This window comes from Trichosurus vulpecula, chromosome 6, assembly GCF_011100635.1.
Source record: "Trichosurus vulpecula isolate mTriVul1 chromosome 6, mTriVul1.pri, whole genome shotgun sequence".
Classification (NCBI taxonomy): Eukaryota; Metazoa; Chordata; class Mammalia; order Diprotodontia; family Phalangeridae; genus Trichosurus; species Trichosurus vulpecula.
The window spans coordinates 284704839-284721625 of record NC_050578.1 but is presented as its reverse complement, the minus strand read 5'-3'; the positions used below and the strand labels follow the sequence as shown (position 1 = coordinate 284721625).

At 58.7% G+C, this 16787-nt stretch overlaps 1 protein-coding gene across 1 annotated transcript; it reads left to right on the top strand.

The window, feature by feature from the left end:
• The first annotated feature begins 480 nt into the window (after positions 1 to 480).
• On the top strand, positions 481 to 15177 carry B4GALNT4 (beta-1,4-N-acetyl-galactosaminyltransferase 4). The gene is made up of 20 exons (XM_036764585.1): positions 481 to 637; positions 5250 to 5365; positions 5464 to 5556; positions 5665 to 5760; positions 6140 to 6230; positions 6456 to 6556; positions 7477 to 7544; positions 7871 to 7949; positions 8068 to 8134; positions 8233 to 8370; positions 8470 to 8579; positions 8668 to 8768; positions 8884 to 8978; positions 9058 to 10039; positions 13202 to 13539; positions 13638 to 13791; positions 13900 to 13972; positions 14102 to 14255; positions 14443 to 14569; positions 15063 to 15177. The coding sequence occupies exons 1-20, from the start codon at positions 481 to 483 to the stop codon at positions 15175 to 15177; spliced, it is 3255 nt and encodes a 1084-aa protein (XP_036620480.1).
• Positions 15178 to 16787: the final 1610 nt, after the last annotated feature.

Here is a 16787-nt window from a genome sequence, read left to right as displayed (position 1 = left end):
GGAGGGGGACCAGGAGGAGGCAGGAGGAGAAAGAGAGGGAGAAGGAGCGGGAGGAGGAGGAAGAAAAGGAGGAGCGGGCCATGCGCTGGCCCCGAGCCCCGGCCCCGTGCCCACTGCACGAAGCCCGAGCCCGGGCCCCGGGCGGTGGGCGCTGAAGTGGGTCCGGGCCTGGCTGTCCCTGGAGTGAGAGAGGGGAGGAAGGAAGGACGGAGGGACGGAGGGAGCGCCGGCCCTGCCCAGTCCATCGCTGCCCCGCTCGGCCCATTCGGGCTCTGCCTTGCCCATCCGGGCCCTGCCCAGCCTGGTCCATTCCAGTCCTGCCCGCCCCTTCCTTGCCCAGGGCCCGGGGAGCATGAGGACGGTGGTGCCTGGGGGCCGAGGCAGCTAAGGACAGCCGAACCAGGTGGGAGGAAGGGAGGGCAGGAGGGCAGGCAGGCCCAGGAAGCCTTGGGTGGGCCAGCTCGGACCCCGACCCTGACCATGCTGCGGTTCCCAGTGAAGAAGCTTCGAAAGCAGTTCCGTTTGCTGCTGCTGCTCGTGCTGCTGACATGTGCCGCGTGGCTCACCTACTTGCACCTGAGCCTCGTGCGCCAGGGCCGAGCCCTTCGGCTGCGCCTCAGCGGAGGCTCCGGCCCAGGTAGGGTCCCCTAGCTGCCTCAGTTTCCCTCCACACACCCCTAGAGCCTTGGATCTACCTGATAACTTGGGCGAGGGAGCGGCTTCCTCGTGGCACACTGATAGCCTCACTTCGGGAGGTACCTGGGGAGGAAAGGGTTAAGGATGTGTTGTGCTTAGTCTGGGGGCCCTTGGGGTCTTAGGTGGGAAGCTCTCAAACTCCGTTAGGACAAGGCAAGAGACAGGCAAAGGTCACTCCGAGGCAGGTCAGTGTTATGACAGGAAGAAACCCCACTGTGTCGGAGAGCTCGGTCTGACAAAGCCGAGATGTAGCTTCCGTTGTTCTGGATTTCCTAACTCCCTTGTTCCATTCTCCACTCAGCAAAGGCACATTTCTGGCCCTCGTGTCTACTTTGGTCTAAGACCATGTCTGGTTCCCCACTCCCTGACCCCCATCTGTGGACACTGGCCAGCTCCAGGCTCTCAGCTGACACCTTCAGACTTTGGTCTCTCAGGTGCCCTCCTTCTGCTTGTCAGCACTGGCTTTCAGTGGCTTGTCCATTTGGGTGCTGGGGAGGAAGGCCTGGGCCCTCTCATCAGAAGGGGACAAGAATGTGATTCAAACCACTAACACTTCCTTCTGGGGCCCTGTGTCTACTGGGGCTGATAGGATACTGAGTCCCTGCCACCACTCGAGGATTTTCTGCTCTGCTCGGCTCACTGTTGATGGGGGGCAGCACAAAGGCTGGGGTTCTGTCCCACATCCTGTAGCCTGCCCTCTGTCCCAATGCTGGGCACACCCCTGGGTCAGCATCCTCTGGTGGCATCTTCTCTTTCCAAGGGTGTATGTTGTTGGAAACTGAGGTTCCACATCTGGTGAGGGCGGGGCCAAACAGCACGGGATGAAGTTGCAGCTCATGGACTCCCAGAATGGCAAGGGAGCTCCCCACCCCTTAGTCCAGTTGGGGTTCCATTCCATTCCTCCTTAGGTACTTCTCCATCCCTCCCCCTGCTCAGATTTCTTTGGGGCCACACATGCTTGAGCACAGTAGCATGTGAGACCATGTGCACATGCACACGAGGGCGCATGCACGCGCGCGCGCGCGCGCGCGCGCGCACACACACACACACCCCCATCCCATCTTTGTAGAGTCCCCTTCTAAGACCTAGTTTTACAATAATCAAACAGTCTCTGGGGTGGCAAACGGACCATTCACCAGAGAAGTAAATAGGAGAATACTTGTGTTGTGGCGGGTGAGAGTCCCACCAAGCAAGGGTGTTGGGGAAGTGCCCCTGGGGAGCTGTTGTTCCCTGAGCTGAGCCTCGGACTGGGGGAGAGGCCAAGGTGAAGGTGGTGTGTATACAAGCAAGAGGGACTGGCAGGTAGACAGAGGCAAGAGATAAGGTGCCCGGTTTGGGGAGCAGCAGCCAGAAGGTAGAATGTGTGGAACACGTTGTCAGGGGCCAGAGAGGAAAGCCTTTAAACCCCGAGTGCAGTTACATCTTAGGTTAGGGCCATAGGGAGCCCCTGAACGTTTTGGAGGAGAGTGCCTGCTTTAGGAGGAAGACCCTTGGTGTCTGAGGGCAGGATGGACTGAAGAGGGGGACACACTGTAAGTGAGGGGACCGAACAGGCTAAGGCCTGAGCAAGGAAAGGGGAAGGAGGGGCCAGCCTCCTTCGAGGAGGGAGCCCCAAAGAGTTCTTCCAGGCAAGGGGAGTGGGAGTACCAGCCAGCTTCCCAAAGGGGAAGCCATTATTCTCCTGTTTCTGAGGACTCACCCCCAGCAGGGGAGCCCCTCAGAACCACCCCCTTTCTCTAGCAGGTAGCCTGGCTCAGTGTGAGGTAAGGGCCCCCACAGGATAATGGGGGTGGGGAGGTATAGAATGAGGGAAGCGAGTTTCTCAGAACATGGGGAAGTTAAAACCTCAGCATCTGCTCATCACTCCCCGGAAACCAACCTGGGGAACTGCTGAATCAGAGAGCCCAAGCCAGAGAGCCCATCAGCTCTCTCCATCCATGACTTCTCCCTCCCATCAGGCTCTCTGCCTTGCTTTCTTCCCTTTGCACTGGGTGCCATGGTGGAGAGAGGCGCATTGGCCACTTACCCTGGGGCTGGAGATGGGGGCTGTGAAGGCATGGAGGAAGGAGGGTCAGGTGGGCAGGGGCCTCAAATGCCAGGATTAGGAGTGTACATTTTGTCCTGTAGGTAGTGGGATCCAGTGAGGTCAGAAGTGTGCCTTAGCAGTGTGGAGGATGGATTGGAGGGGAAAGTCTGCAAGCGCGGAGCCCAATTCAGAGACAATTGCAGTAGTCCAGGTGAGAGGAGGTGAGGATCTGCCTAGGGTGGTGGTCCTGTGTGTTGCCCCCCAGCCGAAGCAAAAATGGAGACCACAGGGAGGAAACATGACTGAGTCAGGTGCACTTGGACATGGCTTTTCCTTGGTCTGTAACCGGAGGGCTGGGCTCCACAGCCTGATGTACTGGGATGCCGCCACTGAGGCTGCCAGCCTGGACAGATGGGCAGCCATGCTGGAATTCAGGGCAGGTGTGGGGGGAGACAAAGAGCCTGGTGTGGCATCTGCCCAGTTTGAGATGCCCGCAGACATCCGAGTGGAGGGGTCCAGGTTTCGTGCTGGAGTGTGCCAAGATTGGTCATTCCACTAATGTGGGGCCCGTCTTCAGGCAGCAGAGACTTGAAGGCCAGTGAGGGGGACTGGGCCCAGCTGGCAGTTCCCTTCTGTAACATGGCATCATGCACGATCCACCTGTGTGACTTCGGGCTAATCCCTTTCTCTGGGCCTCCTAGCTGTAAAATCTGCCTCCACTCTGGTAGGACCGACCTGTAGGAAAGTTAACAGGGGCCAGCCCTTCCTGGGTTTAGATTGCGCCCCCTCCCCTGGCATGTATGTGTTCCCCAGCCCAAGGCAGACCTGGAAGGCTCTCTCTTTGGCCAACCCTGAGGCCTCTGGTTTCCAGAGAATTTTCACTGGCAGATGCTCTCTGGAAGCCAGGAGCAGCCATCGAGGGAAGGTCTAGACACTCAGAGGGGCCTCTTTGGGGGCACCACCCCACATCCTGCTCCTCTCCTCTGTCACCTGCTGGTGGAGCTCTCAGAGCATACACTATGGCATAGCAGATCTGGGTCTAAGGGAAAAGCTCTTCCTGGACCACATGGCACAGAGGAGGCAGCCCCATCCCCTGCTTTGAGGGACTGATTTGTGGGAGGACACAGGGAGGCGCAGCTCTGATGTGCAGGGTCTCAAGGCTGAGTCTGGGTCCTACATCCAGACAAAGGCCATCTGCTCCCACCTCCCCATTTGGCAGAATGAGGAGACTGAGGCCCGGACCCAAGGTCAGCCTGGCAGTGAGCATTAGAGGGGAGATCTGGAGCCAGGTCCTTTCCCGCTGGACCGTCCTTCTTGAAGATGCTTCTTGGCAGGGGTGAGGCCCTCTGTCCAGCCTCCTCCCTCCTCCCAGCTTCTCCCTTGCCATGTGCAGAGCCACTCCGTCATCCTTGGCCTGGCTTCTCAGGCTCCCCTCCTAGAGCCTTCCTGTCCTACTGGCCCTCACAGCTGCCTTCTGCCTTCTAACAGTGCCCACTGGCAGGTGGGCCTTTGGAGATGCCCCCTTCTCAGCCCTGCTCCTCAGTGAAATGTCCTCTTGGTTCCTTCAGAATTTCACTCCTGACTCTCCTCTTTCCTGAGCTGGCCTCCCTTTGTCAGACTTGAAGGGGTCCCCGTTCTCCTTCCTCTGAACCCTTGGAAACCTGCTGTCCCCAAGTCTGGGGGTCTCATGTGCAGCTGCATCTGGCCTGCCTCTCCTGCATCCCAGACTCTTCCATGGAATCATCACACCCCCTCCTGCCAAGCATCCCATCATTCCCCTCTGCTTGCCTTAGTGACAGACTCGACGGTCTACTCTGGGCAGAAAGGGCTCTGGATCACTGAGGCCCCCATCACTCCTATGGCACCTGGGGCCCCTTCTGTTGTTTCCTTACTGTTTGAGTTGTTTCTCGTGTACTCTGATGATAAACATGCCTTGTGTTTCTACCTCCACCCTCTCCATTTTGCTTCTGACCCCTGGGTTTCCCACCTGGGATGTATCCTTGCTCTTGGTGTGCCCTGCTGGAGCCACACCCCTATGTGAAGCCTCCAGACCTACCTGATCTCCTGGGACCTGTAGGGTCAAGTCAAAGCTGTGCCCTCTTGGTCAGCTGCCTGTGTGTTTGGGCCTCTTGACTCCTTCTGTACCCAAGGCCTTTGCAGGGCTCTCCTGCTGTGCTAGCCATCTGCACAAGCTAACTTTGTGGGTGCATCCTTTCAGTTTCAAGCCCTTTGGTTTAGATTCTCCAGACTTCGGGCACATCCCTGCATAGCAGCAGGCCGTGGGAGTGAGGGTCATCACCGTCACCTCTCCCTGTCCTTGCCCACCTCCTGACTCCCTGGCAGGGTTCTTCTGTGGTAGGGAACAGGGACTTAGGGAGAAGATGGGGAGAGCTTTCAAGGCTGGGATCCAGCCCCCTGACCCAGGAAGCAGTTCAAGATAAGGAGTCTGCTGGTGTGGGAGAGATCTGGGGAGCCTTGTCTCTGAGGGGGCACCATGCAACATTTCCCCCATGCGCTGCCTTTGCAGATGGAGAGAGGCTGAGTGAGGTCACAGATGCCGGGAAGGGGGTGGGGGGACCCCAGGTCGTGTCCCCCCCCAAGAGATTGGAAGACTCCAGTGAGAGTCATGAGGAAGACCAGCTGGTAAGTGATCCTGAGAAACAAGCAGGTGTGTTGGAGGTGAGGTCTCCCTCCCACTCCAGCCCCTATCTCCACAGCCTGAGTCACGATCTCTCCAGCAGGCAGAGGGGCGGGAGCTGAGTACCTTCCCTGGCCAGGCGGGAAGGTCATCCCTCCTGAACCTCACCCACCAGGTCCCCCGGTGGCAGGAGGAGGTGAGTGCCAGGGGTGGGGAGGGCTTGGAGGAGGCTGACGCTCACCCCCAGCCCCCCGCTTGCTGCTGCACTCAGTATGACAGGTCCATGGGCCTCTTGCACACACAGTACAGGGGGAAGGTTAACCTACACGTGTTTGAGGACTGGTGTGGGGCCACTGTGGGGAGCCTGAGGAGGAATCTTCACTTCCCACTGTTCCCCCATGTGAGTGTGTACCTGGGGGGAACTGAGGAGGGGGCAGGGGACTAGGGGAAGGGCACTGGACCAGACTCTAAAGAAGGAGAATTGAGATGACTGGAACACTGGGGGGCTGAAGAGGTTGAAGGAGCATGGGGGAGATTGGAGGAAGAGACCAGCAGCCAAGGAGATATTGGGAAAGGATGTAGGACACTAGTGGGAGGCTGAGGGTACATTGGGGAAGGTTGGGAGGGTCTATGGGGAGGGCCCAGAGGAACCAGGAAGCAGTATTAAGGGAGATGAGGGGTCTGTGAGGGCATGAGGATGGAGAGCATTGGAAGGAGATGCATAGTGGGAACCCTGGGATCAGGAAGTCACTGGCTTGCCATCCATGCTTCCTGCCCAGACTCGAACTACTGTGAAGAAATTGGCTGTGTCCCCCAAGTGGAAGAATTATGGACTGCGAATTTTTGGCTATATCCACCCCAGCAGAGATGGTATGGGGGAACGGCGTTTGGGGAGGTATGGAGGGAAGGCTGTACAAGCTCCAGGACACCCCAATACGGGTTTCTGCTGAGATCTCAACAACAGTGGGAGATGGGAGAATCTGGGGGATGTGGAGATGTGGGCCAGAATCGCTGAAACTCTCCATGCCCTGGGATGGATCAGAACTCTGCCAGCCCTAACTCTGGTATTAGAGTCTGTGCCCCTCTGGTCCTCAGGTGATCTCCAGTTCTCTGTGGCCTCAGATGATAACTCTGAGTTCTGGCTGAGTCCTGATGAAAGCCCAGCAGGCGCCCAACTTGTGGCCTATGTAGGCAAGGTAGGCCCCAGGAATTTCCAGCAGAGCTGGGGTTGGGGACATCCAGTGATGTGCTCTGAGGCTCTGTTCTTGGGGGGAGGGTTCATTTCAGCATTTTTCTTCATGACTTGGTTAGAAGTGTAGATTGCTGGCTTATCACAAAGGTCACCCCAGAGTAGAAGTTGGGCCCAGGGATGGGCTGGGGTGAGGAGATCCAGCCTGCCACTGCTCACAGATCAGGCACAGGAGCATCAGCTCCCCCAGGCCCTTCCAAGCCAGAAACACTCTGCCAGCAGGCCCTGTACCCTGCCAGGCATCTGGGTTCCATGGGCCCAGCAGAGGGCAGGACCCCTCCCAAGGGGCCTTTGGGGACCCACACTAAGGAGATCCCCAGTGCTTGGAAGAAAAGTGAAAAATCAGCTTCCCAAGTCCAGGATGTAAAGGGTCTGAGGCCAAAGCCACCTGAGTCTGAGGGGAAGGGTGCATTCACTCTAGGGAACTAAGCTGGAAGGGGGAATGGGGGTAGCTGGAGAGAGTGGCTCTCAGGGCTGGAAGCCACTGCCTTCGGAGGAAAGGGGATCACAATTGGGCCTGGAGGGCAGATTGAGGAGCCAAGCCAGGAAGTGAGAGAGGGCCATGAGGAACAAAGTCTCTGGTGGCTGGCCCACGTTAGGAATCACTGCTTCGGTAGGTGGTGAGCTCCCTGTAGCTAGAGGGTCTTAAACACTGGCCAGATGACTTCTCACCACAGACACTACAAATCAGGGATGATGTCTGAGGCCCCTCCCCACCCCATATTCCTGCACCCCCACCTTCCCTGCCTGAGGCCCTGTCCGGGTTATCCGAGCTGTGTCTGTCTCCATCCACCTTCAAGCTTCTCATTGGCTCCTACCAAAATAAGGGGCCCAAGTAATCTACTTCCCTTGTGTCCCCCACTGTAGACTGGCTCTGAGTGGACAGCACCTGGGGAATTCACCAAGTTCAGCTCCCAAGTGTCCAAGCCAAAGCGGTGAGCGACTGACCGCCCCACCCCACCCAGCTATCAGGGCATCCCCTTCTAGCCACAGACAAAACCGTCGTCATGGTGAAGTAGGGGGAGCCCTGTCCTTCACCTCTGAGGACCTGGGCTCAAACTCCTTATGTTGTACCCTAAGTGAATTCTTTCCAGCCTCCAAAAAGCCAGAGTTCCCCTTTGAGGAGGCAGGACCCCTAATCTTCCCCTCCCCTCTTGGGGAGGCAGGACCCCCAGTCTCTCTTCCCCCAGGTAGGATCTTCAGTCTCCCCACCCCCCTTGGGGAGGCAAGACCCTCAGCCTCCCCTCCCCCTCTGCCCCAGGCTCTCCTCTTCCCGAAGATATTACTTTGAGCTTCTACACAAACAAGATGACCGGGGATCTGACCATGTGGAAGTGGGGGTAAGTACTGAGCCCCCAGACCAAGACCAGAGAGGGTAGCCCTCCAGGACAGCCGGAGCCTCCCTTCCCCGGATCTAACATGTTGTCCCCCTTCCCCCCCCTCCCCCTTCCTCCCCAGTGGCGCCTGTTTCTTCCCGGCCTGAAGTTCGAGGTCATTGGCCCGCCGTACATCTCTCTCTATACAGGTGGGAGAGGGGGTGGCTCTCGAGTGCCTGCCCAGGGGTCCTGGAGAGGGGAGCCCGGGAGATGCACTGACTTCAGGGGTCCTCCCTCCTGCCCCTAGATGAGTCATCCCTAAAGATGGATCACGTGGCCCACATCCCCCAGTCCCTGGCCAGCCATGTGGCCAAGCCGGGGCTGCAGCCCAAGGAGCTAGGAGCGGACATGCTGAGGCCAGATGCTCGGGACACTTTCTTCCTCAGTGAGGAGGGGCAGGGGTTGGGGCTGGGGCAGGGAGGGTGCTGGAGGACAGGGGCTGGGGCAGGGTCACCCACCCTTCTCCCTCCATCCTCCCCCACAGCACCGAGGCTGGAGCCGGCCCGTCTGGAGAACGTGCTGCTGCCCTGTGCCTACGCCCCCACCTATGTGGTCAAAGACTTCCCCATTGCCCGCTACCAGGGCCTGCAGTTTGTAAGTGACCTCTCCCCCAACCTCCAGTGTCATTCCAGGAAGTGAAGCCCTGCCTCTAACCTGTGACCTTTGTGACCTTCTCCTCCAGGTCTACCTCTCCTTTGTTTACCCCAATGACTTCACTCGACTCACGCACATGGAAACTAGTAACAAGTGCTTCTACCGGGAGTCACCACTGTACCTGGAGAGGTAGGGCCAACAGGGGCCAGACAGGGGCTGAGCTGGGCTGAGGGGCAGGTGCTTACATAGGGCAGCCAGGGGAGAAGGGAAGGGCTTTCTCAGTCTGACCCCTCTACCTCTCCAGGTTTGGGTTTTACAAATACATGAAGATGGACGATGAAGAAGACAGGGAGGAGGAGGATGCAGGACGAGCAGCTTTCCTGTTCCTTGATCCAGACAGTGAGTGTGCCCAGCCAGAATCCTGCCAGACTCTTCCCCCTCCTGGGCAGTTCCTTGACTAGCCATCCCTTTTCCCCAGGTTTCCTGGAGGAGGAAGAAGAGGAGGAGGAAGTGGAAGTGGCTAGCCCAGAGCCCACAGGAGCCCACCCCTCCCCAAGCAGGACCACCCCTCCTCCCTGGACCACTCAGGACCACCAAGGGACCGTAAACAGCAGCCCCAGCCCCCATCCTAGGAGGGAGACCCGGCTAACACGTGCCCTGAGCTGGGCCCACACGGCCGCAGACACACGCCAGAATCCTGTCGGAGCCCAGTCTACCCCCCTCTTTCTGGGTCGGGCACCACCCCCCAGGTCTCCCGCACAGGGGGCTGCCCCACGATCACTGAAGAAGCCAGAGAAAGTGTATGTGACAAGGGTCCACCCTGGGCAGCGCCGGTCCCCTCGGACGCAGCCCCCAAGGCCCCGGCCCTGGCTAGCCCATGGCCCCTGGCAGCCCCCACTGCCTGGCATCTTTCTCTACCCCCGGCCCCTTCAGAGGGTGCATCTGCGGGCGCTTCGCAGGCCTCCAGGCCATAGGGCCCCAACGGTCAGCACCACTGCAGCCAGGGCTCCAAGGCCCCCAAATTCTCTCCAGAGGACCTCCAGAGTCAGCTTCACCCAGGGGTCCCTGGACCTAACCACTGGGCTCACAGGCCTGACCTCAAACACCTCCTCTGAGGGTGGTGAGCCAGTGACTTCTTTCCTTCATGTGTCAGAAGTGGCACAGGCTAGGCCTCAAGGGGAAAAGATAGGGGTGGAAGAGGCTGAGGGTGGCCCAGAGGAGACTGCCACGTCCCAGGATAGCGAGGAGGAAGAGGCCGGTGTCCCGCCTAAGGGCTCCTGGCCTGAGGATGCCATCAACTGGCAGCGGACCTTCAGTGTGGGCGCCATGGACTTTGAGCTGCTCCGCTCAGACTGGAATGACCTTCGATGCAATGTGTCTGGGAACCTCCAGCTGCCTGAGTCAGAGGCTGTGGATGTTGTGGCCCAGTACATGGAGCGGCTGAACACCCTGCATGAAGGGTACCTGGGGGCTGGCCAAGCCAGGGCCGGGTGGGGGGGGGGGTGGTGCTAGGTGGGGAAGGATAGGCATGGCTACCACCTCAGCTGGGGCCCCTTGCCCCCTGCAGTTATGGATGCCTGTCCCAGGCTCTCTGGGGGGCAGGGAGAGTTTCCTGGAGACAAGGCCCTTCCTTGGGTCAGGCTTCAAATGGAGACTGAGGCTGCATGCAGCAGGAGGGGAGGCCAGAGCCCAGGGCCATCCCAGCCTCCTCTTGGAGGCCAGCCAGGGGTCAAACCCCTGCCCCCTCCGCAAAGTCCTAGAGTAGTTTCTCACACCAGGGCTCCATGGACCAGATGAGAATGATGGCTGAAAGCCAGGCAGGCAGGTAGCAACAATGAGTAAGCACCTACTGTGTGTCAGGCACTGAGCTAAGCTCAGGGGCAGAATCACAGGCCTGGCCCTTGAGAAGCTCCCAGGGCTATAACTGGGGGACATGGGGGTGGGAAGGGGGCAGGGAGAAGGGCAGGGACCCAGGAGAGGTGACAGGAAACTAGGAAGCAGGAGTGGGGAAGGAAGAAAAGCGATCCAGGGATGGGGGATGGCCAGAGATGAAGATGGAGCATCTTTTTCAAGACCAGCCACACTGTCAGCATTGATTGAGTGCCTACTGTATGCCAGGCCCAGAGCTAGGAGGAGGAGGCCAGGGCAGCTGAATAGCAGTTGCGGGTGGGAGAATCAAGTAGAAGAAGGAGAGAAAGGGAGGGAGGGGCCTGGAAAGGACTTGAAATGCCAGAGAGCTTTGCTGGATCCTTGGAGGTGAGAGGGAGGTGCTGGAGTCTGGGAAGGGGCTGGGGGGTCTACACTACACTTGAGAAAATTCAGCTTGGCAGTCAAGGCTGGATTAGAGTGAGGAGTTGGGTTGGGCTGGAAGAGACTGGAGGCAAGGAGGCCAATCAGGGTGCCAAGCACCTCTACCCAGATAGAAACGCCAGAAGGGCAAAAGCTTGGGTGCCTGCAGGGAGGAGGACAGGGAGATGAGGAATGAGCTCTGTACAAGGAGCTAGCTGGGAAGCCTGGGGTAGAGGGTGCCCCCAAAAGGTTCAGAGCAGCATAGTCAGACCCCTTCTGTGGGAGGATTTTCACAGCTGGAAGGATTAGGAAGCTATTCCAGATGAAGAGGACCTGGCAGGCCATGGTAGTGCTTCTGGGAGCAGAGAGAAGGGGTGTCTGTGAGACAGGGAGGCACAGTGGGGAGGTGGGGACAGAAGGGGGTGTCTGAGGTGTGGAGGCACAATGGGAATGGGGTGAGGAGAGAAGGGGGATCTGTGAGATGGGGAATAGTGAATAGCACTGAGCAGGGAGAGAGCCCAGGACAGAGCTGTGGGGGACCCCCACAGTTAGTGGGCATGAGCTGGCACATTGGGGGCAGGGGTGAAGAGGAGGAGAAGCAAGCAAGGTGAAAGAGGCAGGCAGCCTCTCCCAGGAGAACCCATCCCCCTCTCCCACCCTCCGAGGCCAAGTCATACCCCTGTTCCAGGGGACAGTCCTGAGAACAAGACTTGGGTTCCTAGACAAAGGATGCTTTGTGAAGGGGGAGCTTGGCGCCATAGTTCCTGTAGGTGAAGCTGTTGTCTTGTAGCTAAGGGCTGCTCAGTGGGACCAGCATTGTGGCCATGTCCCGTGCTCCATCCTGCCTTTGGGGCAATAGGACTGACCCCTTCTCTTCCAACTTCTCTGTCAGATGGCCCCCACTATCTCCTCCCTGGCTCATCTTCAGCCTGTCCTTGCCTGCTTCCCTCATGCCTACAACCTGCCTGTGTCTCCCCATCCTGCAAACCCCTCCCTCAATCCATCCTTTTACTGTCCCATCTCTCTCCAGTAGGTGCCTCCACTTGCTTTCTTCTCTCTTAACTTTCAACGGTCTAGCTTCTGACCTCAGCACCTGACTGAAATTCCTTCCGCCAAATCTAAAGACGTTTTCTCAAATCAGAGGCCTTCTTGGCCTTTTGGGCAGCCAGGGGCACTACTGTGCCCAGAGCACTGGGACTGCAGTCAGGAAGACCTGAGTTCAAATCCATCCCCAGACACTTCTTAGTTCTGTGACCCTGGGCAAGTCATTTAGCCTGCATCTGCCTCAGTTTCTTCAACAGCAAAATGGGGATACTGATAGCATCACAGGGTTGTTGTGAGGAGCAGATGAAATATTAGCAAAGCACTTAACCAACCCCTCTTCTTGATCCTGTCCTCTCTGTTTTCATGACACTCTGCTCTCTCCTGGGGCTCCTCCTCAGTCTCCCATAACTGCCCCTGTCCTGGGCCTTCTTCCTTTCTCCTTCTATACCCCCCACCCTGTGACCTCATCAGTTTCCACCGTTATGCTGAGGATTCTCAAATCTGCTTTTTCCCAGCTCAGCCTCCCATCTCCAGCTGCCTCTTGGACATCACTAACTGAATGTCTCAGAGATGCCCTAAACTCACCACATCCCCAAAGGGCCCTCCCCTTTCCCAGGCTCCCTACCAAAGTGTCCCCCTCCACTCCTCACTCTCTGCCCTCTCCTATCGGATCTGTTGCCAAGGCCTCTGGATTTTACCTTTGGGGGCCTCATGGGTCTCTCACCCAAGCCTCCTTTCCTCCAGCCCACCGTGCTGGTGCAGGCCTCCATCTCTTCAAGTATGGGCTAAGGCTGGGCTCAGCCTCACCCCTCCCCCTCCAGCCAGTGCACCCTCCACGCAGCTGACAAACACTGGCCCCATCAATAGAGTCCTGTGGCTCTCTCTCATCGCTGGAATCAAACCGAAAATCCTGGTTGACACTGAGTGTCCCGGCTGCCCCTTCCACTTCTCTGCGGCCCTCTCTCGGGGCTCTGGCATTTTCTCTGGCCGAACCCTCTCTCTCTCCTCATCTATCTCGTGCCTTCCTGGGAATCCCAACTAAAATCCCACCGGTGCCTTCCCTCTGCGGATTACCTCCATATGGCCTGGCTAGAGCTTGCTTCCATGGAGCTGTTTGCTTGTCGGCTCCGTTCCAAGGCAGGCAGAAAGCGACCCTGGGGTCCAGCGAAAGAAGGCCGCGAGGGTATTGCCCAAGAGGGGGCCGGATCCGCTGGCCCGGGCGGGAGCCGGGCGGGTGCGCAGTGCCGGCAGCCCCGGGCCCCAGTGACCGCGACCCCCCTCGCTCTCAGGCGCTTCTCGCTGCTGCGCATCGTTAACGTGGAGAAGCGCCGGGACTCGGCCCGTGGCAGCCGCTACTTGCTGGAGCTGGAGCTGCAGGAGCGTGGAGGACACGGACGCTTGCGGCTGTCCGAGTACGTCTTCCTGCGGCTACCACGGGCCCGGGCCGGGGCCGATGGGGAAGACGAAGCCGAGGTTGACGACGGCGATGGCGACGACGGGGCGGCCCCTGAGGCAGCCGCGGCCCGGACCCCATCGGAGTCTCCGAGCCGCACCCCTGAGCCCCTGCTTTGCCGGCCAGTGCGGCTAGCTTGGCGCCAAGACGTCATGGTTCACTTTGTGGTGCCAGGTACCGGGCGGGTGAGAGCAGGGGCCGAGCTCGGGCGGGGCTGCGGCCGGCGAAGGGCCTGGGCCCCGCTAACCCCCGGCCTCCCCGTCTGTCCCCAGTGAAGAACCAGGCGCGCTGGGTGACCCGCTTCCTCTGGGACATGGCTTCGCTGCACGCGCTCACGGGCGACACGCGCTTCAGTGTGGTCCTGGTGGACTTCGACAGCGACGACATGGACGTGGAGCGAGCCCTACGGGCGGCGCGGCTGCCCCGGTAACGAGCACCTGGGCCCCTCCCCGCCCGCCCTTGCCTGTGCCGCTCCCCTAGGCTCCTGAACCCCGCCCCGACACCCTCAACAGCCGTTGACCCACTTCCCACCAGGTACCAGTACTTGAAGCGCTCCGGGAACTTCGAGCGGGCCTCGGGGCTCCAGGCGGGCGTGGATGCCATCGAGGTGACCCAGGGCAGGGCGCGCCCACGGGGAGGGGCGGGGAGGGCCGCGCGGGCCGGGCCGGGCCGGGCTTGGCGGGTGGAGGGCGCTAGACCAGGGACCGGCTGCGGGTCAGCTCTCGTTACGTACCAGGACGGCAGCAGCATCGTGTTCCTGTGTGATCTGCACATTCACTTCCCCCTCAACATTCTGGACGGCATCCGCAAACACTGCGTGGAGGGAAAACTCGCCTTCGCCCCCGTGGTCATGCGGCTCAGCTGTGGGAGCTCCCCGGGCGACCCCCATGGTAGTCCCGTCCGTTCCCCCCGCCCCCGCGAGCGCTGGGCAGGGGGACCCCAGGGAGCACCTGCCAGTCCCTCACCAGCCTTCCTCGGGATAGTCGGTCGCATCCTGCCTGGGGTGAGGGGCGTGGGGTGGAGGCGGGGTAGCTCCTGGGATTCCAGGCCTGCTCTCTGGCCTCCCTCTCCCTTCAGGCTACTGGGAGGTGAATGGTTTCGGTCTCTTCGGGATCTACAAGTCGGACTTTGACCGAGTTGGGGGCATGAACACCGAGGAGTTCCGGGACCGCTGGGGCGGCGAGGACTGGGAACTGCTGGACAGGTATCTGACCTTCCCCCCCACCCTCCCCATTTGTGTCCTGGCGTAGAGCTGAACCCTGAGGAGACAAAGAAAGGCAAAAGCCGGACCCTGCCCTCAGGGACCTCACAGTTTACACATGGGAGCAGATAAACTAAACCAGATAAATTGGGGGGGCGGAGGGAGTGGAATCTCAGGGGCTTAGGGAGGACATCTTGTAGAAGTTGGCACAGGGGATAGAGCACCGGCGCTGGATTCGGGAGGACCTGAGTTCAAATCCAGCCTCAGACGCTAGCCGTGTGACCCTGGGCAAGTCACTTAACCCCTTTGCCTCCAGAAGGCCAAAAAAAAAAATGGGATTTGATCTGGGACTTGCAGGAACCCCAGAGGTGGAGATGGGGGAGAGAATTGCAGATTTGGGGGACTGGGGGTCTTAATCCAAGCCTGCAGGGAGAGCATGCACAGCCTCCTGCCCTTACTGCCGTTCGTCCCCTGCCTCCCCTGCCCCTTCCCCCAGGGTCCTGCAGGCCGGTCTGGAGGTAGAGCGACTCCGGCTCCGAAACTTCTACCATCACTACCACTCCAAGCGGGGCATGTGGGATGCCAGAAGCAAGAGGGGGCCCCAGGACTGAGCTCAGGTTCCCCCTATGCCTCAGAGTCTGTTAGTGACCCCTAGGAGGGGCCTGGGCCCCAGTGGCCACTGGTCTTAGGCCAGGACCTTCAGGGAAGTGCCTCTCTCGGAGCTCCCTGTTTCTGGAGAGGAACATACCCTGTCCCCCTTTCCTCCCACGGTCCTAAAGGAGTTACTTCGAGGTCTGAGAGGTACTTGTTTCCCTTCTGAAAGAAGGCAACCCTGGTGAAGCCCCTCAGGTTGGAGAAGTGGCTACAGCTTTGTCTGGGGGAAGAAGGGCCAGGGTCCTGGCTTGGGACTGCAGAGTCTGAGAGAGAGAGGATAGCCCCCGGGCGCTCCCTTCCTAGTGGCCTGGGCAGGTTCTGCAGAGACAGACCATTGTGACTTTGAGATCAAGGCAGAAGGGGGAAGGGAGGAAAGGACAGGCCGCACTCCCCCTTCCCTCCAGCACCCAGCCTGTTACTGTGGCTGGGTCCGGGCCCCCCAGAGCACTTGGGGAGCACGTAGCCACTCCCAAGGGTCTGATCCTGGGGCACGTGATCAGGGCCCACACTGTGCGAGACGATTTCTGTGAAATTGTGTCCTAGAGATGAAGTTTTTCACAATTCCGAACTGTTCTGTCTGTTTGAGTTTTTTATTCAGAATAAAATGAAATGTTTCATTTTTTTTCCTGACTTGTCCACTCCGCCTGGGTTCTTTGCAGAGGGTCTGGCCAAGGTATAGCCAGCTGCCCCAGCCTGGGCTGGAAGGTCCTGGACAGGAAGGACCATGTGCTCATGAGAGGCCAGTCTCATGCTGCATTTGTCTCTGTCCGCTGGGAATTCTCCTCCTTGCTCCAAGAGACACCCTGCCTTCCCTCTCTCCCATTCTGGGTCACCTAAGATGATGGACTCAGGCTTTCAGAACAGACCTGACCTGCCCAAAAGGGAAGCCTTGGAACAGAGGCCCAGGTGGGCAGGTCTGGTAGACATCAGTGTAGGAGTACCCAGCCCCCATTTTCCCTGGTCCAAGATGGCTCCACTGGATCTGCTACCCCAAGATTCCTCCCTTGGGTTTAAGGACAGGCCTTATCAATGCACCTGAAGGTGTCTGACTCCTGCCCCAGGCTGTTTCTCTCTGTCTAGGTCAGTTGCCAGAGGCTTTCACACCCAGTTGTCAAGTTTGGTTCTGTTCCTTTGCCTGGTTCTGAGTCGATATCTAGGCTTTGCTTCTTCGTAGCAAGACCCAACTTTCTGTTAGTCTCTCCTTCAAAGCAATGCCTTCCATTCACCAGAAATGATAACAGACATTTCTGTAGCTTCTGACATTCATTATCTCTGCAATGCCTTCCATGGCCACCCCGCCATGTGCATTGGTGAGTTGGGTTGCTGGGAATGACTACCCTGTTCGTCCATGGTACTTTACGGATTCACACTCCTAACACTATAACACGTGAACCCCCAGCAATGTGTTTACTTTTAATTAGTCAGCCAGAGAATGCAATTGGCTCAAAGAAAAGGCATTTACTGAAATGATATATTAACAATAATCCTAACAATAACCTTAAAAGAGACCATAATAGATGTGTAAAGTGTTCTAACAAAACCCCATACAATATTAGTGATACACAGC